This window comes from Rhinolophus sinicus, linkage group LG04 (genome assembly GCF_036562045.2).
Source record: "Rhinolophus sinicus isolate RSC01 linkage group LG04, ASM3656204v1, whole genome shotgun sequence".
In the NCBI taxonomy this organism is placed as follows: Eukaryota; Metazoa; Chordata; class Mammalia; order Chiroptera; family Rhinolophidae; genus Rhinolophus; species Rhinolophus sinicus.
Window position 1 is genome coordinate 61,959 of NC_133754.1, and position 25,108 is coordinate 87,066.

The following is a 25,108-nucleotide window of genomic DNA, read 5'->3' on the forward strand; positions in this document are numbered from 1 at the left end:
CCCTGAGAGAGTTTGTTTGTCAAACAGGGTTTGTTCACGTCTCTTTTCCATATTCACACTCATTGTGCATTGTCGATCTCACAAGCTTTAGGAACTATAGCATTTCCAGCATTTCTTGAGCTATTTCTTTACACATATTCTTCCATAGGCGCTTTAGAATCAGTTTGTTAAGTTTTCCATACATTTTGATGGAATTCTCATTGAATTGAAAGATTTTGCAGAATTCAATTACAATATTGAATCTTGTTATCTATGATATTGGCATTTCTCCCCATTTAATCCATTCTTCCATTATATCTTCCAATAACGTGTTGTTTTCTTCCATAAAGGTCTTGCACATTTTTGTTAGATTTGACTGCGAGTATGGGTGCTTCAGATTTTGCTGACACTGTGAGTGACAGTTTTAAATTATACCTTGTGGTTATTGCTGCTGTCAAAAAATCCGGTGAATTTTGTGCTTTGCTCTTGTTCCTGCAAATCTCGTGGAACTTTTATTGATCTCAATAGTTTATTCATAGATTCTCTTGGATTTTGCATGTAGACAGTTGTGTCATTAGCAAGAAAATAATAGTTTTGCTCTACTTTTTCATTCCTTATAACTCTTACTGTTTTTAATTTTTTACTTTACTACAGTGCTTTGCAACTCCAGTTCGTAAATGAGAGTAGTGGTAACTGCACACACTGTTTGTTTCTCATTTTCATGGGTCATGTAGGCTGTCCCTCTTCCTAATGTCTTCTTGCCTGCCTGTCATATTTTCCCAGGTCTCTACCTGGCCCCAGTGCTCACTCCTAGCTGGTTATGATTCGCCTTTGAAGATCCTCAGACAAGTGGGAGGTGTGGGAGTGAGCTGTGGGAAGACCACCCACCTGGGCTTGTCACCCAGTCAGGCTTCATGTTCCCAGCGTCCCCTAAGTTGCACACTGGGCGATGGCAGCCTCTTCTTCCCCTACCTGCATCCCCTCATATGTACTAGCCAGATACTGGGCCACAGACAATAAAAACAACAGTCTTAACCTCCAGCCAGGTGAGGTAAGCCTATGTCCAGTTCGTCGCTTCTCAACTACCCATCAGCCCCGGGGACCCACTGGTACCCTTTTCCAGGGACAGAGCCTGGCTCTGTGGCAAAGATCAGCTTCCACGAGGAGGTCAAGTGTGGTGGGATATTCCAGGCGAGTGATACATGGGTTTGCCCAATCCCTCATGTCTTTCGTGTGATGAGTCCCCAAAAACTGTGCCTCCCTTTCTTTTCCTTTGCTCCTTGTTCACTGTGTGTGTGGGAGTGAAGATATGGCAGGGACAGGAAGCTGGGGGGGGTGGGGGCAGAGACCCTGGGGGCTGGTTCCAGCCTCCCCCTCACCTGGCCCAGCATTTCCTGGTGGGAGGAAGCCTTTGTTTCGCAAAATTGCAGAATGGAGGTTCCCCTCTCCAGCTGTATGCTTTCCCATGTGATCCCTTTAGGATTGAAACAGTTAACGGGTTGGCAGCAGGGGGTGGTTCCACATCCTCTGTCAGTTCCCCAGTAGAAAACAAGCGGAGAAAATACACTTTTAAGGAGAAGAAAGAGTGGATGGGCTGAGGTTTCTGTCCTTCACTGGATAGATTCATGATTACATGATGGCACACAACAGGCTAACATTTTCCAATAGGAAGACGTGGGTCAGTCACTTTCAGGATGACCTGCAAATTGTCTCTGAGCTCTGATCCCAGAGGGCTCCCAGTTAGACTCAGGATTTTCTTGCAGAGTTAGCAGTCATTCGCTGCTGCTTCTGCAGTTGATTTATTACTTAAAGTGCTAATTAGCCATACACTCAGCATCTCCTATCATACTTGACCTTCAACGTTGGGTTATTTTCTAATTAGAATAATTTCTCATGCCTCTCCCATTAAGTGGAGGGGCTTTTGGGGTTCTTTGCCCCTCCTTCCAGGGACCCTGAGACACTCCAGGAGGCATGGAAAATATAGCTGCTGCCCATCTGCAGCTACTTCAGCCCTCCCCCGAGCTCTTGACAGGATAGATGGTTCTCTCTTGACAACTTGTTATTGAGATGGACCCTAATTTTACATTGTTTTTTGAAAGATGAATTAAATGGCATTATATAAACCACACTGGCATACTTTTTCAAAAAAACAATGTCTAGCCCTTTCCTTCCTTGGTGAGGTCTGTCCAGTTCCTGGCCAAGATCCTGGAGTGACATGCTGTTTGTGCTGTGTGGGGTCAGCATGACAGATTTTATGATATCAGTGGTGATAAGGAGAATCTGTGACTTTCAGCTGATGCTCACCACGCACCAGGACCTGCCCTAAGTTAAGGACAAGTGACTACAGCTCACTCAGTCATCACAACATTGCTGTGGGGGAGAACTGCTATTTTCCCTATTGATCAAAAGAGGAAACTGTCTACAACAACAAAAAACATCAAGCCTAAGAGAAAGCTTGTAAGAGTTTATTTGAGCCAAACTGACAATTGCTGGGAAGCAAAATCTCAACAGATTGAGAAAATGCTCCAAAAAATGGCAGTTTGCAGCTTGTTTTACACATAAAATGAAAGGAGGAGTGTTAAGTGAAAAACATTGGTGGTGGATTAAAGGGGAGGGAAAAAGCAAAGCAGGGAAATCTCGGATTGGGTAAAAGTAAATTGGAAAGACAAGTACTTCTTTGACATACCTAATACAGGATAGTTAATAGTTTACTTTTTACATCACATAGAGATGGTAATTGGGACAAGAATAATAATGAAGGATTCTGTAGTTTTCTGCTCAGGTGATGGGAGAAGGGATTACTCTGACATTCCAAGGGCATGTTATCCTAGATGTAAAAAGACAGTGGACAGGCTCACTTCAGGTAGAGGTTGACCTTTGTCAAGGAAGCTTCAGGGCAAGGATGTGACTTCCCGCCATGGACCACCTTAGTTAGGAATTGTTATGTTCACACCATCCTATGTGGTTATTTTGAGTCTCCTAAGCTTGTCAGGTGTAACATGTGGCCCCTTTTCCGTCCACAAAACAGGCACGGGTGGTTAAGGAACTGGCCTGTGGGAGAGCTGTGGCTTGAGCCTTGTTCATCTGATGTTAGGGCCTGCTCTCTTCAACACCAAATAGGAACAGTTTCCACCGATGAAAAGATAGAAGCCGTTGTTACTGAACTCACGTTGTTACTGAACTCAGGTTCGGCTGCTTGCTGCTCATGAGCCAATGATCAAGAGACAAGGGTTGGTGGAAAGAAAAGTAGGTTTATTCAAAATGCCGCCATTCCAGAAACATGGCAGACTGATATCTCAAAGACCACCTTTCCCGTTCCTAGAATGGCTGGGAGTTTTATAGATACACAAGAAGAACAAAGGAAAGGGGGAGTTAGTCATGTGACTTGTCCGAAAGAAACATCTCCTGGGGTCCAGTTTCTTCCGCGATGGTTAGCTCGAACCCGGTGATAGGGGTGATTCATAGGAGGATGTCATCTGACGGAAATTGCAGTCCAGAATTGCGGCCTGCTTGCCGGTGTCCAGATAACTGAGGGCTGACTGAGTTTCTTTCAAGTCGGCATTTTGCCAGTTAACCAGATTAACGAGGTGTGCACGTAGCCTCAAGAAAACAGTTATTGAATGAGGTAAGAGGGAAAGGGGAAAAAAAGGAAAAAGAACTAAATTGTTAAATCTTGAAAAATACACCATAACAACCTGAAAACCAGTCAGTGGTCAGTCATTGACTTGGTGACACTCTTGTCTGACAGGTGCACCTCCTCTGTACATCATCTCTGTAAACCTCTACTTTGGCCACCCTGTGTTCCAATGGTGGCTTTTTCATTCAGTTGCTCATTCAACAAAAGCTTAGAGTGGCGGCTGGATGGCTCAGTAGGTTAGAGCGCGAGCTCTGAACAACAGGGTTGCTGCTTCGATTCCCACATGGGCCAGTGAACTGCGCCCTCCACAACTACATTGAAGACAATGAGCTGCCGCTGAGCTTCCGGAGGGGCGGCCGGATGGCTCAGTTGGTTAGAGCGCGAGCTCTCAACAACAACAGGGTTACCGGTTCAATTCCTGCATGGGGTGGTGGGCTGTGCCCCCTGCAACTAAAGATTGAAAACGATGACTGTACTTGGAGCTGAGCTGCACCCTCCACAGCTAAATTAAAGGACGACTTTGAGCTGATCGGCCTTGGAGAAACACAATGTCCTCCAATATTCCCCAATAAAAAATTTAAAAGCAAAAAAAACCCTAAATGCTTAGAGTACCCTAAGTGTGGGTTTTTGGAATTGTATTGGAGCTCCAGTGGGGAGCAAAGCAGAGCTGTATTTCCCCATTGAGATTACAGTCTAGCTAGAAAGATTAGGGGGAAAACATTTGCAGTAAGAGGACTGTTCCCCCGTTGCCACCACCTGACAGCCAGTGGTGAACTAATCACAGGTTGCCTCTGGCTGGAGTCAGGAAGAACAGGTCTCAGAGGCTGCTAGTGACGCCCTTCAGGGTGATCCTCTTGAAAACATCTGCTTTTGCTTTGTTCCCAGTGGATCTGTTTTTCTTTCCTAATGGACATTGCAGTAATGACCAATAAGAATGGAGTAAGTAATCACCAAGATGAATGAGAGGGGTTCCTTCGCAAGGGGTGCTTGTCACCCCATGCCATTGTGGCCAGCGGGTGGCACAGGAGGGGCCTCTGGCTCTGAAGGGTGGTCTACTACAGGTGCAGAGGGAGTGAGCATGAAGGGAGAAGTGTGCTGAGAAGTCTGCTGGTTCACAGAGGGACCATTGTGCACAGCGCCCCAATGTGGATGGCTTGCTCCTGAGTGAACATCAGCCGTCAGCTGCCCACCTGCGCCCGCCCAGACGTGACAAGCGCACTGGCCGCCCAGGCTCACTTCTGCTATGGAGCCTCCACGCCCTGTGCTAGTCTCCTGCTGCTTCTGTAGCAAATTACTAGGAACTCAGTGGCTCTAAACAGCATAGATTTATTACCTTTGGCAATGGAGGTCAGGGTCCTAAAAGTAAGGTGTTCGGGGGTGCATCCTTCTGGTCCCTATAGAGGAGAATCCACTTCTTTGTTCTTCCCCAACATTAGAGGCTGCCTGCATTCCTAGCTACTGTGTTTCCCCGAAAATAAGACCTAGCCGGACAATCAGCTCTACTGTGTATTTTGGAGCAAAAATTAATATAAGGCCTGGTATTATTTTATATATTTTATATTATATTGTGTTACATTACATAAGACCTGGTCTTACATTAATTTTTGCTCCAAAAGACGCATTACAGCTGATGGTCTGGCTAGGGCTTATTTTCGGGGAAACACGGTAGTGAGCCCTTTGTGCACAAAGCTAGCCTCTCTGGGTCTTCTGATATCCTCCCTCCCTCGTGGAGCTTGTAGTCTACTGTAAACATAATTACAAACAAAGATATAAATGCAATATCCTGACTTTATATGTGAGAAAATGGAGACTCAGGTGAAGTGAGTTGCCCAAAAGACTTAGTGATCAGATGGAGTAGTTAGTTCTAAGTTCAGCTCATATTTCGGAATTCCAGACCAGAGCACTTTTCGTGGCCAGGATGATACAGTTCCACTCAACAGGTGTTCAGGAGGATTTACTCTCCCAACTTCTGAAGGAGAAGCTTTGAGCTGACATTTAGATGTGTGTGTGTGTGTATAAGTACATTTGACATCAGAGTAAATTCTCCGTTAACGTTTGCTGAATCACAATTGATTTCAGAGCCTCCGACAGAAAACAGTAGCAGCGGTGGGATCCACGTCATGTTTTGTCTCCGGGCAAATGGAGGATCCAGGTGCTGCCATTTCCCTTCCCATCCTTACAGTCTGCCTGCAGCCCATCCAGCCAAGAGCCCCACGACCTTCCCAGAACAAAGCATAACACTGGTGGAGGTGGAAGGAGCAGCCAGTTACACATTCCCAGGGGCCACTTAGTCACTCAACACTCTACTAGACACCTGCTGTGGACCAGGCAGAGGGAAGGTAGGGATGTTATTTTAAAAGCATACAGTTAAAGAACACTTCTAAGAAGCATGTCATAATTTATAAAAACATTTTTCTAAAATACGAATACCTACTATATGCTTCCTGCATGTATTCCAAGTATGAAAACACATTTTATAAAGTACTAAGATCAAATACTTAACATATCTCTCACTATACACCAAGCAGTTTTAAATATTTTGCATACGTTAGCTCATTTAACTCAAAAAAATCTTATGTGGTAAGTAGTGCTACTACCTCCATTTTTCCTGTGAGGAAAATGAGGCGGAGAGAGGTTAAGGCCTTACTTTGTTCACACCTCCATTGCTGAATCCCAACCACAGCAATCTCCTGAGGGCTCTTACCCACTGTGATCTGAACTCTGCAGCCTGAGTCAGTGACCTGCCTCCTCCCGGTCGCTTCCTGTAAGCCCTACATTCTTTTTTTCCTAACGGGGGAAAAAAACACACACATGTTGAAGCTGGTCCCCCAGAACATTTACAGCCTTCTAGAAAGATCTGAACAATATTCTAAGTTGTTTGTAAACAGTACTTGAGCCTTAAAGCTAAGTATGAAAGGTAATCAGGTGCACAGGTTTGGGGGTGGCGGTCAGCTGCACTTCTGAAGTTCCGTTTCCGGGGCAGGGGTAGGGTTGGAAAACAGCCCATTAAAGCAGTAGTCGAGTATACGGTCACCAGGATGCAAGTACTTTGAAGGATGCAGTAATTCAAGCCCTTTCCTGCCCCTCCAGTGTGAACACATATAGGGTGCCCCCCCCCTGCTCCACGCGGACCCAGTTCTGGAAATAAAGAGGAAATAAGAGTTTTGGCCCAAAGGTCCTCATTTAGTCACTTACTGCTTTATTCACTCATCGAACTAATGCACATTTATTGAGCTCCTTCTAGGTACTAACCTCCGTTCTGGGCTCCAGGGAAACAGATGCAGCCCCCATGTTCTAGTCCGGGGAGGCAGACAACAGAGAAGGAAGTAAGTTAATAAAGACAATTTCAGAAAATAACATACCACAAGCAAAGCAGAGCAGGTGCTAGAACACTCGCCGTTTCTGCAGGGAGTGCTCAGTTTAGGGAAACATCATCTTTGGGCAACCCAAAATGACAGGGCTTGGAATAACTCAGAGTGCCAAGGGGGAGGAACGTGAGGTTCCAGGGACCCCTTCCTAACACGCTGGGGGCTACACACGGACGGGGAGGGAGGGAGGCCCACTGCGCACGCGTGCTGTCGGGGCCGAGGGTGAAAGTCCAGTGGAGACGGCCTGCCAATCAGCGCGGCTGGGGGCGGGGCTTCGCCGCAGCGCTCCCCGGTAGGCCGCGGGCGACTTCCGGCAATAAACCCGCGGCGCGAGGCCGCGGTCTGGTGGGGAGACGGAGGCGGGCTGCGCCCCGGGTGGGGACTGGTATCCGTGGCACCGCAGGTAAGGACAGCGAGCGTCAGACCCACGTACGCGCTTCTCTGGGGGACGGTGCGCCAGGCGAGGTCCGGGGCGGTCGGTGGGCTTGCGCCCGCCACTGCGTGACCTCGGCGCACCCGCGCCCCCGCCTTGGCCGGCGCCCCCGCCGTGGGGGCCTGCGTGTGACCCCCGCAGAGCGGCCCTTGCTCTCCGCCGTCTTCAGGACTCCTCCCGTCCCTCGGCCTGGCGCCCTCCCGCGTGCCCTTCGGCGCGGGCCTTGTGTCCCCGCCCGCCCCGAGCCCCTGCCGCCCGCCCCGAGCCCCTGCCTCCCGCGGGCACCTGCCTGGTGCGACCCTGCTTCCCGCGGCGGCTCGCTCGCTGCCTTCCCTCCGGGGCCCCTCGCCCGCAGCCCCGGTCTCCTTCTCAGCTGCCTGCCCTGCGTGTTCCTTGCAGACGACAGTTCTGAGTTTTGCATCCTCCCCTGCGCTGTAAGCTCGGTTTGGACCCTTCCGTCCCTGGTCCATCTCGCTCCCTGGGCTTATTCGAACGCGTTTTGAAAACTCAGGAATCTGTCGCTTCCCCCCCTCCCCCCCCATGAAGCCCACTTCTCTCGCTCCTCGCAAATCCTTGACGTTCAGCCCTATCAGAAAAGGCACATTTTCTCTTACTCTTTCACATTCCATATTTCCCTCTTTCTTCTTACGTTCTCCATTTCCATGAAGCATCTGTGAATCTCTCCCAGGCATTCTTACAGTAAATCCCATTTCCGATTCTCCGCCCTCAATTTGCCATTTCTTAATGTTCTTTCTGGATCAGATTTTTTTCACAATTATAATCCATATGGACGTTTGACCCTAAGTTACTTGGAAACCTTGTAAGAAAAAGAAACCAATAAAGGTCAAATGCTTATCAAATTGAGTACCAGTCATTCTTTCTTAGAACAATGAAAATTATTTTTTCAAATTTTATGATGAAAAATATGAAATAAGGGGTAAAAACTCCTTTGTCAGTTTTTTCCTGTATGAAACCGCCTTACTATTATTTTCGTTATAACTTGTTTGTTCTTTTTTTCCTGTTCTTATATATTTGTAGTTTTTATAGCGCCAGCTCTTGTTCAACACTTACGAGTGTTTATTGTTTTGAAGATCAGCCTAAATAACTGCTGTAAACTGGTTACTCCGTTTCCTTTTCATCTAACTAAAAACAAATAGAAAATACTTGTAGCTTTTTAAAATTTATTAGTTGTTTCCTGTTGTGTTTTCCTTGTCTTAGTGTTTTTATTTTTAGATCAATTATTACTTTAGATAGTTTTTGGTGAAATGTGTAATGTAAATAATGTCAAGTAACTGCAGTTTTATAACATCTGTTTTCATAGGATGTTCAAGAATTGCTATTATAAAAATATAGTGACAGCGTGGCCTCTGGAGTAGGATTCCAGGAGTGTAAAATGCCAGCTCTGCCAAAGTTTCAGCCTCAGTTCCTTCATCCATAAAATAGAGAATGAAACCTGTAACATGGTGATGAGAACATTTCCTACCTTGTAGGGCAGTGTGAGGACTGAATGCGGTAGTGCAGGGGTCTTGTTAGAGTCATGCCTCGCCCATGCTAAGAGCTAGTAAATGTTTGCTGTTATTATAATTATTAGTTAACACAAAGTATGCTTGTTGAGAGACAGTCCTTGATTAGTTCTGATTCTCTCATGTCAGGATTTTCCACTGGCCAATGAGCTTCACGAAGCCCTGTTCTCCTGGGCTCCATCTCCAGGTCCTGCCCTGTAAAATACAGACTAGGGAGATTTACAGTAGTGTGGCCTCATGTGCTCTCGGACATCAGGACATCAGTTGCCATAAAATGTGCCTAAAATTGCAAATTGTACCAGTTCTTTGCCACGGAGTAGTCACTCTTTGAGAGTTGCTCTCACACATTTCAGGAGTAATTTCTAGTTGTTTTTTGTTTTGTTTTTGTATTTTGAAATTCTGAAAACAAAGGTCATTTTAATTGAAAAAAACTTAAAAAGAAAAAAAAAAAATACCTAGCATTTCAAGTCTTTAGCAGAACAGATAACATAAATTCTCAAAAAAATGATAGGTCATCATCATTCTAGAAGTTAGATGACTCAGATTGGGAATATTTTTAAAAAGTTGAGACCCAGGCCTTTCAAACTGCAGCTTGTCTTTGTCACCCCTCCCGACCACCCCGTAGCTTTTTTATTACTGTTCATAACTCTGCTTCCGGAGTCTGCTTTGTAGTTCATGATCTGTATAAGATTGCACTTTAGAATAAAACTTCATTGTAACCCACAGAGCATAATGGGGCAGATCCATCAGTATACACATATACAGAGAAACAAATGTTTTCCTCTGTTTAAAATAAAAACCTTGGAAATGTACTGTTTTTATTTCCATGGTACATTTAGCTGCTTTCTCTCCTTGCAACAGTGGAGCAAGATACAAACACTTAGCGGCTGAAAAATTCAGGCTAAGTGGATGTATTTCTGCAGAGTTATTAAAGTGAAAGTGAAATATCTGTAGAGTTTCGGTAGTTGTAAAAGAATCGATTATCTTCCTGGAAACACCAAGCTGACTCAGCTTTACACTGGGAACTGCGTAAACGCAACAGGGACTGATGTGAGGCGTGAATGTAAGTGCATTAAGTGGTGAACGGATATCGTGGCTAAGTGGTAAGTACAGTGTGTGTGTCACAGTTTTAAAACATTTCGTTAGCTGAGGTGTCAGCAGGCAGTTTCTGTTGCCTACTAGCTGTTCTTTCTGGGTCCATCCTCCGGTTCTGTCTATCCTGCAGTCCCTGGCAGATTCTCCAAACAACTGCTTATGCTGAGGCATAGCTCAAAAACTTGCAATTATTCAGAGAAGTCTAAATTCTGTTGATGGGCAACATTCTCCAGATCTGGCTTCGTCACCTTTTTTGGCTGCTACGGGCCAACCTGCTGATCCATTTCTCCGTTTCGGCCTCCTTTTCTACTTATGATTCTCAGATGTGTCCCGTACATTCCTATCTTCGTATTTTTTTCACCAACCACTTCTGTGATTGGTGTTTTTTCCCTTGCCTCCATTCTCTTAAGATCTAACCGTGCTTGAAGGCCAGGCTCAAGTCCCAGTTTCCCCTCAGAGGTTTCCCAGATGATTTGTTTTTCCTCTGAATTTCTTTGAGTCATTCTCTTTACTACTCAGTCAGCACTCACATTACAAAATTGCGCATCTGTCTATGTTTTTACATATTTTAAATATATTTACATATTATATTGTGTGTATGTGTGTGTGGGTTGGGCTTCTCACTTGTTTTGCTGTTGTTTTTCAGTTCCCTAGCTAGATGGTGCACCCTTAGGAAAGGGGCACGCAGGATAATAATGCATTCTGTCTCCTCGAATGCTCGTGATGGAAGTCTTCCTGTGTTCGGTCTATTGAGCGATACGATATCTACACAGTTGCCACTTGATTTTGTTTAAGTCACAGAATTCTGAATCCACACTTTTAGTATGATATTGAGAGATACTGATACTTTTGACAGTCGTCAAAGATGGTTCTAACATATTTTTCTCTTACGTGTTTTTTATGAGACTACATTTGCCATTTAAGTGTCATCTGCTACATCGTGGGACTTCTTTTGTGTAAGTGTTCCGTAGCCAGTATCTGAAGCTTCTTGAAAATCGGGGGCATCCTGTCAGAGACAGTCTTAGATAATTCACTGGACTGGCTGGTCATGGGTGGTGGCTTTTGCATGTTAGGGTGATCAGCTTGTGAAACAAACCTGTGAGATGAGCCTTGTCAAAATAGTTTCAAGGAACGGCTTTTAAGTCTCTTCTAAAGCAAGAATTTAAATTAATATGTGATTGAAAAAGATGCTTTCTGATTATAAATTAAGCTGAGCAAGGTTTTGGGATCCTCTTGGTAACAAAGGAAAATTACGTCATCATTCTTTTTATATATCAGTTCAGGAGTTGAGCTCTTGTCATTGAACCAGGAATATTGTTGAGGGCTTATAATTTCCTTCTGAAAAACTTTTTGTCTCCTTTAAGCCAGTAATAATGCCTACTTACTAACCTTCTTTGTTAGTTACACTAAATATAGTAGGGAGGTAGCATTTTGAACGCTTTCATCTCTCACGTACTCTATAATATAAATAGTCTACATCAGTGAAATACCCCGTCTACTCTGCATATGAGATTAATATTACTTGACTGAAACTATTTTCGGTTGAGTTATCAGCTACCATTCTGTGGGTAAATTCAGTGTATATTTTTTAGTTCTTGGAGTACTGGCTTCTTTATAACGTTTTCTTCTTTGTCGATCATTTCTTTCTTAAAATACATTGTTTTCTTGACTTCCTGCTTCTCCTCCTACCTCTGTGTGTCTTTTCAGTTTCCTTTCTTGGCTCGTCTTCATCTGCTTGTCCCTAAATTCATGTCAGTGTCCCTTAGACTTTTCCCCTTGGCTCTCTTCTTTTCCTATTCCATATACTCTATGATATCTTTGCATGGCCTTGATAACTGTTTTAAGTGCTGAGGGTTTTCCTATCTTGCTCTCCGGCCTTACTCTGTCTCCTGGGCCATGGGTCTGTCTGTGCATGTGTTCATTCAGTGTTACTGAGCTCCTGTTGTATGCCTGGCTGGCACTGGTCAATTGGGTAATTGGAATACAGAGTTGAACAAGACATTGCATTTTCTTGGACGAAGACAGCAATTATTACTGTGAGGGCACAGGGTGGTGACACAGACCATGGGACAGGCAGAAGAGCAGCCAGGGCGTTGTTTGGCCCGGAGGTCAGGGAAGCCTTTCTGGGGGGGCCGGGGCAGTTTGAATCTGTGATGTGAATACCTGAGGCACTCCTTAGCCCTCACTGTGCTTGAGAACCACTGGTGGACCTTTCAAGATGATGGAGCCATCACCGCTAACACTCATACTATGTAACTGCTCTGGGGTGGGCTAAGCACTTGTGTCTTTTAAAACCCTCCCAAGACTTAATGTACAGCAGGGGTTGAGAACCGCTGATCAAAGGAAGGTGATTTCAGGCAGTGGAAGAAAGAGCTGGTGTTTGAGGTCTGGCTGCACCCATTTGTAAGCTTTATGAAGATAACAGGGTGTGTTTCATCATTTTTAGGTCATACTGTTTACACCTGGAGTCTAGTACAGTGCCTGTCCCCAAGGGGCATAGCTAACTTGACAGGCGTGTCCCAAACTGAAACTATCACCTCTTTGTTCCTTGCTGCAGTCACGTACCCAGAATCCAAGTCTGGGTTATCGCTTAGATTTCCCCTCCCACGTGCAGCCAGTCCAGGACTGTCCCTTGCCCGTGGTCCTTCCAGGACCTCGTAGCCGGCTTCCCTTGGAGGCAGTGAATGAGAGAGCAGAAGACCACGAGCATGACGGAAATCCCTGGGTGGTTGTTGCCTCCGCCTCCTGAACATTTCCAGACTCTTCTCTTCCCGCTGTTCCTGTTGCAGCAGTGCTCTGTCACCTTTTAAAGGCCATTGGTCAGTAGGCTCCAGTCCTGGTTTTTCCAGCTGGTGTACCCCCTCTGTTCCCCACAGTGTAACCCTGATGTCTTTGTCAGGCTCTGTGACAAAGACACATACCCGTTAAGCTCCTGATCACATACTGATCTGATCACATACCCGTTAAGCTCCTTTCTCGGCCCTCCAGCTCCTTTGACTCGATCTCTCCCTGAAGCGCCCCCACTTCTGGCCACACCTGCACTTCTTGCCGATCCCCCACCCCGACCCCCCACTGATACTGTGAGCTTCAGCCTAACTCAGCTGAACAGTTGATGAACACGAACATGTTTCCTGCCACGTTGCTTCTGATTTTCTTTTGGTGGAGTTCCTTCGTCACTCCCTCCCTCCTACATGTCCTTCAGGCACGAATGAAGATGTCACCTCTGGTGAACCTCACAGCATGTGCAGTGTTGGGCTGGTGAATCCAACCACACTCACCGAGCTCGTCAGTCTGGTACGGCTGAGGTCTGTGTTACCTTCACTCCTCTGCCGCCAAGCCTGGCCAGCAATTAAGGCCCGTGCAGATGTTTAAATACTAAGTGACAACTATATTTTTTAAATTAATGAATAAATGTTGTAAGTGAAAAGAAACCAGTGAATTATACATATATATATTTTTAACATAAATTAACTGTTTTTTATAGAACTATGCCATTTTTGGGTCAGGACTGGAGGTCTCCTGGATGGAGCTGGATTAAAACAGAAGATGGCTGGAAAAGGTGTGAGTCCTGGAGTCAGGAGCTGGAAAGAGAGAATAACCAGCGGAACCTTGATCACAGCGTGTAAGTTACCGCTGATTAGGAGCCGGGTCCCGTAAGAGCCTGCTGAACCTTTACGTCTTACCTAGTTCTCAAGTCGCTAGAAAGCTCTGTGACTTGAGATTTTGGCTGAGAATTGTCCACACACAAGGCTGGTGTGAGGACAAAAGTTGTTCAGCTAAAGACTGAGCCCAGTAGATTGCCTGGTCCCCACACAGAGGTACTGCTTTTGTCATGGATTAAGGGCTCGCTGCCGGACACGCATAGAAGCCAATACATGTCATCAGCTTTTGAGAAAAGAGAGGGCTTTCACTGTGACGCCCACCAGCAAGGAGGCAGGAGGCAAGGCTCCAGTCTCTCTCCTCATGGGGTTGGGGACAGCGGGACGGGCTGGCATGCGGAAGTGCTGGTGGGGCAGGTTTCAGTGCGAGTGGTTTTGGAATCTGACCACTTACACGAAGAAATACATGGTCAGGGACTTCAGGGCCCGATCTTCCCAGACAGCAGATCCTTTGCTTCTGAAAGGTTTCCGGAGTTCAAGTTCTGCTCACGTCCTGTCCTTGGGTTTCGTGCGGGGCTGGAGGTGAGGGTGGTAGGCGGAGACTGGTTCTGGGAGCGGCTGGAGGTCAGAGTTCTCTCTGCGGCGCACACTGCCCACGCAGCCCACGCTTTGGCTGCCTGACTTGGGTGTTTGGTCTGTTATCTCTGAAAGGCAACTCAGCATCTTGTTATAAACAGGATGGGACCAGTTTGAGCTGGTTCTGCAGTTATACTTTCTTCTTTTTAGTTAAAACATTTAATCGTGACAGTCATCTGAGAGATAAGTATTTTATTATTAAACCCACTTTATAGCTGAGGAAATTGAAAGATACAGTTTTGGCAATTTGTGTGAGAGACCCATAATAACAGTGGCTTACATAAGATGAATAAATTTCTCTTTTAAAATTTTTATCTTTTTATTAGTTTCAGGTATACTAAACAACATAATAGCTAGACGCTCACACCCCTCACAAAGTGATAACCCCCCCATTCTCCTACCCGTCTGACATCGTAGGTATTAATAGCTGTTACAATTCCATTGACTCTATTCCCTATGCTGTACTCTACATCCCGTGACTCTATATACAGAGGATGCCAAAAAATTTATACACATTTTAAGAAAGGAAAATTGTATTAAAATTGTAATACTCAATGTATACAGATAATAAAAGATGAATACAAGTCACGTTTGACTTCTGGAATTACAAGAGGTGCTCAAAGTGGTTCCCATCAGCATAATTTTAATACACTTGATCACACCTGATTCCCCGAACAAATCCCGTTTGATTGTGGTATATGATCCCTTTCCTGTATTGCTGAATTCAGTTTGCTAATGTGTTGTTGAGGATGATTACATTTATGTTCATTAGGGACATTGCTGTAGTGTGTGTGTGTGTGTGTGTGTGTGTGTGTGTCTGTCTGTGTGTGTGTCTGTGTGTGGTACTTGTCTGGTTTTGGTTTCCGGGTAGTGCTGGCCTGGTAAAATGAGTTTGAAATGTTTCCATTTCTAATTTTTTGAAAAGTTTGAGAAGGATTGATAGTAATTCTTTACATGTTTGATAGAACTAATTAGTGAAGCCATCTGGTCCTGTATGTTTGTTTGTTGGGAGGATGTTGGTTACTGATTTAGTCTTCTTATTAGTAATCGCTCTATTCAGATTTTCCAGTCATGATTTAGTGTTGGTAGGTTGTGTGTTTCTGGAACTTGACTATTTGTTCTAGCTTGTCCAATTTGTTGGCGTGTAATTGTTCATAATAGTTTCTTATGACCTTTTGTATTTCGGTGGTATGAATTGTAACATCTCCTCTTTCATTTATCATAGTTCATGAGTCTTCCTTTCTTGGTGAGTCTAGCTAAATGCTTGTCAATTTTGTTTATGTTTAAAAATAAAACAGTTCTTGGTTCGTTGATCTTTTGTATTGTTTTTTCTAGTTTCTATTTCATTTATTTCTGCTCTGATCTTTATTTCCTTTTTACTACTAACTTTGAACTTTGTTCTTTTTCTAGTTCCTTGAGGTATAAATTTAGGTTGTTTATTTGAGATGTTTCTTGTTTCTTTTCTTTTTTTTTTTTTTTAATGGGGGTAAACCATTTCTTTTCTTTTTTTTTTTTTTTTTAATTGGGGAAGGGGAACAGGACTTTATTGGGGAACACTGTGTACTTCCAGGCTTTTTTTTTTTTCCAAATCAAGTTGTTGTCCTTTCAATCTCAGTAGTGGAGGGTGCTGTTCAACCTCAAGTTGTTGTCCTTTCAGTCTTAGTTGTGGAGGGCACAGCTCAGCTCCAGGTCCAGTTGCCGTTGCTAGTTGCAGGGGGCGCAGCCCACCATCCCTTGCGGGACTCGAGGAATTGAACCGGCAACCTTGTGGTTGAGAGGATGCGCTCCAACCAACTGAGCCATCCGGGGAGCTCAGCGGCAGCTCAGCTCAAGGTGCCGTGTTCAATTTTAGTTGCAGGGGGCGCTGCCCACCATCCCTTGCGGGACTCGAGGAGTTGAACTGGCAACCTTGTGGTTGAGAGCCCACTGGCCCATGTGGGAATTGAACCGGCAGCCTTCGGAGTTAGGAGCACGGAGCTCTAACCGCCTGAGCCACCGGGCCGGCCCTGTTTCTTGTTTCTTGAGGTAGGCGCTTGTCACTATGACCCTCCTTAGAACTGCTTTTGCTTCATTGTAAGTTTTGGTGTATTTCCATTTTCCTTTGTCTCAAGGTATTTTTTTAATTTCTCTTTTGTTTTCCTCTTTGACACATTGGTTGTTCAGTAGCATGTTGTTTAATCTCCACACATTTGTGATAGTTCCAGTTTTAGTCTTGTAATTGAATTCTAGTTCATACCATCATGGTCAGAAAAGGTGCTTAAGATGATTTCAATTTTAATTTATTAAAGACTTGTTTTGTGGCCTAACATATGCTCTGTCCTGGGTAATGCTCCATGTGCAGCTTGAGAAGAGTGTGTCTTCTCTTTCTTTTGGAGGGAAAATTCTATATATGTCTGTTAAGTCCATCTGGTCTAACATGTCATATGATGCCAGTGTTTCCATATTGATTTTCTGTATGGACGATCTGTCCATTGATTAAAGTGGGCTGTGACTGTCCCCTACTATTATTGTATTGCTGTCTATTTCTCTCTTTAGTTCTGTTAATATTTGCTTTACTTATTTAGGGGTTCCTATGTTGGATGCATAAATATTTACAGATGTTACATCCTTTTGTTGGATTGACCCTACATATCGCCTTTCTTTGTCTCTTCTTACAGTCTTTGTTTTAAAGCCTATTTTTGTCTATTTTTAATGTAATTATAGCTACCCCAACTTTCTTTGGGGTTTCCATTTGCATGGAATATCTCTTTCCATCCCTTCACTTTCAGTGTGTGTGTGTCCTTACATCTGAAGTGAGTCTCTTATAGGCATCATATAAATTGGTCTTATTTTTTAATCCATTCATCTACTGTATGTCTTTTTTTCTTTTTAAAGATTTTATTGGGGAAGAAGAACAGGACTTTATTGGGGAACAGGGTGTACTTCCAGGACTCTTTCCAAGTCAAGTTGTTGTCCTTTCAATCTTAGTTGTTTAATCTTAGTTGTGGAGGGCACAGCTCAGCTCCAGGTCCAGTTGCCGTTATTAGTTGCATGGGGCACAGCCCACCATCCCTTGCGGGAGTCGAACCGGCAACCTTGTGGTTGAGAGGACGCGCTCCAACCGACAGCCACCATCCGGGAACTCAGGGGCAGCTCAGCTCAAGCTGCTGTGTTCAATCTTAGTTGCAGGGGGCGGAGCCCCCCATCCCTTGAGGGAGTCCAGGAATAGAACTGGCAGCCTTATGGTTGAGAGCCCACTGGCCCATGTGGGAATAGAACCGGCAGCCTTTGGAGTTAGGAGCATGGAGCTCCAACCACCTGAGCCACCGGGCCAGCCCTACTGTATGTCTTTTGATTGGAGATTTTAGTCTATTTACATTTAAAGTAATTATTGATAGACACGTATTTATTGCCATTTTGTTCATTGATTTCTGGCTGTTTTGTAATTCCTTTGTTCCTTCTCTTCCTTTCATGATTTTATTTAGTGGTATGCTTAGATCCCTTTCTTTTTATTTTTTGTGTATCTTTTCTTTTTTCTTAGTGTTTACCACAAGGCTTACTCATAACTGTCTATTTTAAGTTGACAACAACTTAAATTTGTATGTATTCTAAAACTCTACATCTCCCCCCATGTTTTGTTTCTTTATGTCACAGTTTTCATCTTTTTGTCTTGCATATCCATTAACAGATTTTTGTAGTTACAGTTACTGTTACTACTTTTGTCTTTTAACCTTCATACTGGCTTTATGAGTGATTAACCCACCACCTTTACATTAGAATATCTGAATTTTACTATTGATTTACCTTTACCAATGAGATTTATACTTTAATATGTTTTCTTGTTACTATTTAGCACCCTTTCCTTTCAGCTTAAAGAAGTCCCTTTAATATTTCTTGTAAGGCTGGTCTAGTGGCAGTGAACTCCTTTAGATTTTCCTTGTCTGGAAAACTTATTATCTCTCTTTCAATTCTGCAGGACAACTCTAGTGGGTACAGTTATTCTTGGGTGGCAGTTTGTATTTTTAACATTTTGAGAGTATGGTGGCACTCACTTCAGGTCTGCTTAAATAACATTTTTACATATTTTCATCTGGAAGCACTTATTTCCTCCCACACACACACACTTTTACGCTTTTTTTCCTTTTTTTTTTTTAACCTGACAGTATAACTACCACAAAAAAATATGGATTTTTTTCTGTTTAAAGTGCTTTGTAAAAATAGCAACTAACTTTCTTACAGTAGGCATTTTCCTTTGATTATCCTGTGTTGACTCAGACAAGGTGCTGTGTCTGACATTGGCCCCCGGGCTTTCCTGTGAATTCTGGTGAGCTGCTTCACTGGCCACGCCTGCCTTTGGTGTCCACTGGTGTGAGGAGCCCGGAAGGAGCTACTGTCCACATGCTCTGTGGACACGTTTGCTAGAAGAATGTGGTTCCTGCAGCCAGTCTGCCCGTGTGTCAGCCAGGAGTAAAAGGGACTGTCCTCCCTGAGACATGGGACAACCTGAGGGCTGGCCATCCCATGGGAGGTGTCTCAGGCGTTTGCCGGGTTCCTCTTCTCTGCTGCACGAGTGATTGTCCCCCCTCTCCTTATGACATTGTTGCCAGCTGTTTGCTCCCCTGTAGCCTGGTTTCGTTTCTGTGACAGTTTCTGGAGAGCAGTATATTTCTCCTTTTTTCCTTAATGTGTTTGTGATTGTCTCTAGAGAAGCTGTTGAGGTTTGAAAGCTTCTGCATTCAATATTCAAGTCAGTGACAGCAAACTAGCTTGAGATTAAACATGAGAGAGAATCAGGATCAGCCAGTCCCCACGGATTGGTGTTATTTGCTGCCCGCCACTGGATGTCATGTGGTTAGTGTTTCTCAATGCACTTTTGCTTGTCTGGATGATCTGTAACTGTTGCCAGTGCTGCTTAAGTCTGCTCTGACAGTTGGGCAAATTCAGTTTTTATTCAAAACAAACGCTGGCTGTAGGAGCTTGTGTGCAGCGCCCTCCCTGGCTCTGAGCGTCAGGTCAGCCCCGGGCTTGCCGGTGGCTCAGCTCCCCAGAGCCCCGCTTTGCTGTCAGGAGGAAACACTCCGTTATCAGTGTGTTGAAGATGAGAACTGGGCGCTATTCCCAACAGCCAAGACTTGGAAACAACTGAAATGCCCACCTATAGACAACTGGATTAAGGATCTGTGGTTCATTTATACAATTGAGTATTACTCGGCTGTAAAGATGAAATCTTACCATTTGCAACGATATGGCTGCACCTAGAGAACATTATGCTGAGTGAAATAAGTCAGACAGAGAAAGACGAATACCATATGACCTCACTTATATGTGGACTCTAAAGAATTGAATAAATGACAAAGTAAACAGAAATAGTCTCAGAGATATGGAGGAAACACTGATGGTTGCTAGATGGCAGGCGGGTGGGGATGAAGAAGGGGAGGGGATTACAAAGCACAAATTGGTAACTACAGTATTGCCACGGGGATATGAAAGACAGTTTGGGGAACATAGTCAATAATGTTGTAGAGATTTTGTAGGGTGTCAGATGGGCACATTTCTTATTAGGGAGACCACTTCAGGGAGACGGTGTAGATGTCTGATCACTGCACTGTACACCTGAAGCTGAAGCTGAACACTACTGTATGTCAACTATAACATAATTTAATATATATAGAGACTCACGGGATATGGAATACAGCATAGGGAATAGAGTCAATGGAATTGTAGTAGATACATACGATGTCAGACGGGCAATTGATTGTGGGAGAGGGTTATCACTTTGTGAGGGGTGAAATGTCTAACTATTACACTGTTTTGTACACCTGAAACTAAAAAGAAGAAGAAACAATGAAAGAGACAATAGAACAGTCTCTTAAGAGGACTGAAAAAATTTTTAAATGTTATCTTAAATTTCTTTATCAAGCAAAAATATTCTTTGAAATAAGAGTGAAATGAAGTCATTTTTACATTTAAAACAAAGTGGGTGCATGTGTACTTTTGAGGGGTGGATTGCTGTTTAGAGTCTTTTTTGCTACAAGGAAGAAACTTTTTTTTTAAAGCAAATGTGTTCACGTTAATCAGTTATTGCCTTATTTAATTTCCTTATTTCATAAAAAAAGTAAAATAAAAATTGAGAAAGCTTTTAATTAGATGTATTAAATGGGAAAAATGAATGTTCTACTTCATCTTTCCTTCAGTTAAGTGCCTTAACAGTTACCATTATTTGGCTGATGATTAATTAATAAGGAAAAGTTATAATGCAGTAATAGTTACAGTTAATTAAGTCTTTGAAAATATGGGAGATAAACAGAAATGTTGAGTGTTGACTGCACATTGGATCAGGATACATCAAGTCATTAGTCAGTACCGGGTATCATATTGTCACATTAACTCTTATCCAGAGTGTTTATAGTTTTGTTTATAACCTCCATGTTTTCAAAAGGCATTTTGAAGTCTGAAACTACCTTGGATGAGTGTATCAAAATCCTTGGGACATTCTAAAGCATGTTGAGTACTTCCTGGCATAACTTTTTTTGAGAGAACCAGGATAAATGTCAGATTTCCCAACACAAAAAGAACACATTAGACATTAACCTTGTAATTTCAAATCTGTGATGTGCTGCTTTGAAAAGTAACTGGTTGATTTCAGAATTTATAACATGATTTTAATTTGATTTCCTTAAATGCAAACCAAATATTTATCATATTTTACAGTCAAGTGAAGATCTCCCTGTAAAAATATTTTAATCAAATGTATCTTTATTGCAGAATCTTAAATAGTGAAGATGAAGAAATATTCAGTAATGAAGAACATGAGTATGCATCTAAAAAAAGGAAAAAGGGCCATTTTAGAAACGACACAAATACTCAATGTAAGATCACGTTCATTAATAATTTTATGGTATTTTACTTGTTGAATATGTTTGACATACCAGATTGCCTTGGCAGTGCTATCCAATGAAACAAAAGATGAGACAGACATGTAAATGACAGCACGTGTCAGTGTTGCCCACTGACTTTGTGGCCGACTTTCTGAAGCACATCCATGAGTTACTGAGAAATGTTTCAGTCACTCGGTCTGCTGAAGGAGATAGGGTCCTCTGGGGAGTGGTCGTCATGATCCTGGAAGCTTTGGGATTTGAGTTTTGTGAAAAATTTGACTTAAATCGAACACCGCATAAAAGCAGTGACAGAGAACAGAATGTTTTGTCAGGGTACATGATCATTTATTAATAAGTGCATTTTATACCGATCTGTGCTTTGACGTCACCGCAGTCGTTGGTGACGCTAATTTTCTTGTACATTACTAAGAGTTGGTACTGCCTTAAATCATTTTTTCATATAATGCTTCAGCACCTCCTAAACTGATGTTAGGAAACAAAGCAATTCTGTTTACATTTTAACCAAGTAAAAGCATCTCCTATCTATACAATAGTTAGATAGTTTTGTTAGCGTATGCAACTATTTTAAGTTCCTGAAAATCTTCATTTCGAAATGATTCACAGGATTTTAAAAACAAAGTTAATTTTTATTCTAGGTTTTTATCGTGAAAAATGGATCTATGTCCATAAAGAAAGCACAAGAGAAGTAAGTATTCTGTTACAAAAAAGAGCATATTTTGTATTGTTTCTGTTGAATATGTCATATAACATAACATAATTTTTTTCAATATCAAGTCTATGGATCACATTCTAACAGATGATCTCTGATACAGTGAATCTGTGTGTGTGTGTGTGTGTGTGTGTGTGTACATGTTCAAACGTGTGTGCATGGTGTATGGTTACTGCCTCTGGTACAAATCTGAATGAACAAAAAGCCTGTTTCAGAACAAACGTGGGCCCTGAGATAGTTTGACATTGTCTCCCCACCTTTCCCCCAAAGCTATTAATGCTGAGCCCCTGGTACCAGCAGGGAGGTGTTGGTGGACCTTCTGTGTTTGGGGAGCCCTGAGAACATGTAAACCCCCATTTAACATGGAGAGTTGCTAATACGACGTTAGTAACTGAGTGTGACTCTGCTAAGATCAGTCTGAACCTTCCCCCTCCTTTCTTTTGCCAAGTTGGCTGAAGCTTTTTTATCAGCCACCAAACAGCCTGCTTACTCTAGTTCTGCGTCTCCTTTTCCTCTGCGTGGTGTCTGGGGACACTTCCTTCTGCGGTCTGAGAAACTCTGCATTTGCCTTGTTTTATAGCAGTTGAGGGAAATAATTTAGGGGGCAATTGTATAATGATACATTAGCATTCGTTAAATGTTCCAGAAGTGTTAATAATGGATGTCCTGAAACTAGTTCTCCTTCCTATGAGGTTAAGGGTTAGATTCTGAGACAGAAAACTTATTGGACCCGTTTGGTGATGGTTCCTTTTGTTACGTGGGGATGAAACGACGCCAGTCCTTAGCACACAGTCTCACACACCATTAGAAGAAAGAGTTTGGCGGAACCTGAAGTAGTTTGAGCTTGTGAAAGACTATTAAATATTTCATTTGCTCTGTTACCACACTGATGACAGAAACGATGTCCAACTTAGGCCAGTGTAAGCACCAGAAGGGGGCTTTACGGTGAGTCTGCAGAGATGGTGTGTGTCCCTGAGGAACAGAGTAGGCAGGCTCAGGAAGGGAGCAGGACTCAGAGCTGGTTGCTGGCCCTTCTGCCTCCAGCTGTGTCTGGTCTCACCAGATGTCTCGTCTTCTCACCTGATGCAGACCAGGTACTTGCTGCCTGTCAACGTGGCCGAGTTCGGCTGCCCTGTAGCCTCTGAGCGCCCCTTCCTGTGTGCGTGGTTCCCGGCCCCTTCGGAGATGGGCTGCTCGTGTGGTTCAGACATGCCCTTTGCAATTCGCTCTGTGACTCAGATTTAATTCCCCAAAGAGAGGCTGTTGTGAGAAGGGTGGCTACCTGGAGAAGAGTCTGTCACACCAGCAGTTAGGGTTCCGTTCGTTGGGAAGAAGTTCAAATAGAAATATCAGTTGTGATTAATTTCAGATTTTATCAAACCTTTGCTCCCCCCATAGCTCCCAGGAACATAGTAGATTTTCAGTAACAATATATACTGAACGTTTTAAGTAAATGCATGTTGTTGGTTTGTGCACACATTAGGACTGTTCTTGGGAGCTGGGCGCGAGCCTAATTAGCCCTCATTGTGCCTCTTTTACAGGAGACTAAGGCCTTTCACCTCTTCTCTAGACCCTCTCCTGCCTCACCTCATGTTTTCTGTGATGATTCCCCAGTTTATATATCTGATTAACTCTGAGTTGAAAATCTCTTGAAATGTTCTTCACATTTCAAATACAGAAGATTGTGTTGAAAGGAGCCCTAAAGCCTAATGTCCAGATGTACGCAAACCCACATAGAATACAGGGTATATCATTAAGGGAAGACACCTGAAACGTGGCAGCAGTGTTTCTGTACTTAAAACGAAGTCCTGTGTTTCTTTTGTTTTCTTTGACTTTTGGACCTGTGGGTCTAGTTACCAGCTTCTTGGGTTTGGGGGCGAGGCATCCCCTGCTCCCGCCTGGAAACTGCCCGTCGTCACATCCCACTGTGTCCTGCCCTCTCCTCCCGGCCGCTGTTCGCAGAGCCGCCCTCGTCCCCACTTGCTGACATGCCTCCCGCCCTTGACCTGTGTGTAGGACAGACTGCCAGACCCACAGGCCTGCGTGACTCCTCTAGAGGAATCGAACGTCTGCGCACACGTATTTGTGTTTAGTCGTTGCATCTTCATAGCAGGGCAGACCCCTGCCTTATGTCTTTCTAGTTGCATGGCCTGCAGTACTTCACTTCTTTTATGATTTTAGGCTTGCTTTGCCCTCCCACCCGATGTACCATTATATGTCAGTGCAGACTGTCTCGATTCTCCACAAATGACTTAAATTTAGCAATGCTATAATTTTACTCTACCATCATCTATATATGGAATAAGTTATATTGAAAATAAATGCCCTTTGCCAAAATCTACAAAAACACTTTGCACAGACTCACTCGCCTTAACTGTCAGTGCCCTGTGACCTAGTGGCTCAGACGTCGAGTTCTAACAGTCCTGTGTCTGCTTCCAGCGGCATGGCTACTGCACTCTGGGTGAAGCTTTCAACCGCCTGGACTTCTCAAGTGCCATTCAGGACGTCCGCAGGTTCAATTACGTGGTCAAAGTAAGTGTTTACCTCCCATCCCCTTTGTCTGCACTCAGAGGCCTGTTCCTCTGCACGTGGCTATGTTGAAAAGCTGACCCAGCAAAATGAGTGTTGGAGTAAAAAATATGCCTATTGTGTGTTTAGTGACAAAAGTTTCTCTTCTGTTAGAAGTATGGTTTTCTAGGGGGTTCTTTGTCCTCTTTTCTAATGTCACTCAGCTTCTTATTGGTCTTATCAGCTTCCAGAAGGAAGATCCGGCCCCTTCCTTGACTGTGTCCCCGTGATGGGGAAGCTAAGCCATTTTCGTTTGTCCCTGCTGCTCCCTCTGACCTTTACACAACTTCTCATGTCCTGGGACTTTCTCCTGTGGACACTCACTTGCCTTGGTCCCTGTAACCCCCAAGGTTTCTTTAAACGTTACTTGCTTTTGGAGATGAAGTCCTCCCTGTCTCCTGAGTATTTCATGGGTCCTTTAACAGCGAAGCCATGAAAACAACGAAAAAGATTCAGGCGACTAGAATGTCTGGTTCACTGAAGATTTCGAAACTTGTTTCTTGTTTCTACTGAGACTGTGTGGCTTCAGCAGCTCACACCTCGGCCCGCGATGAGGGTCTGGGAGTGAGGCTGCAGTCAGGGCGGCCCGCATGCAGTGGCCGGCAGGCCTGTCATGGGCGCTGGGGCCGCAGCAGCTGTCCGTCATGTACCACGACCCTGAGCCTCTGACACGACACTGTGAG

At 43.9% G+C, this 25,108-nt stretch overlaps 1 protein-coding gene across 12 annotated transcripts in view; it reads left to right on the plus strand.

Moving 5' to 3' along the window:
• FBXO25 (F-box protein 25) overlaps positions 1–25,108 on the plus strand; it is a 57,477-nt gene that overhangs the window by 8,374 nt on the left and 23,995 nt on the right. For 5 of the 12 annotated variants that reach the window (XM_074329250.1, XM_019713670.2, XM_019713672.2 and 2 more), the window contains exons 2-5: positions 13,518–13,657; positions 21,015–21,118; positions 21,784–21,833; positions 24,297–24,389. In XM_074329250.1, coding sequence (XP_074185351.1) covers positions 13,524–13,657; positions 21,015–21,118; positions 21,784–21,833; positions 24,297–24,389 — 381 coding nt within the window. In that variant the 5' untranslated portion in view covers positions 13,518–13,523. Of the gene's footprint in view, positions 1–7,213; positions 7,388–13,517; positions 13,658–21,014; positions 21,119–21,783; positions 21,834–24,296; positions 24,390–25,108 lie in introns of those variants that run through there. The other 7 variants (XM_074329249.1, XM_074329256.1, XM_074329252.1 and 4 more) reach the window with 3 other exon arrangements.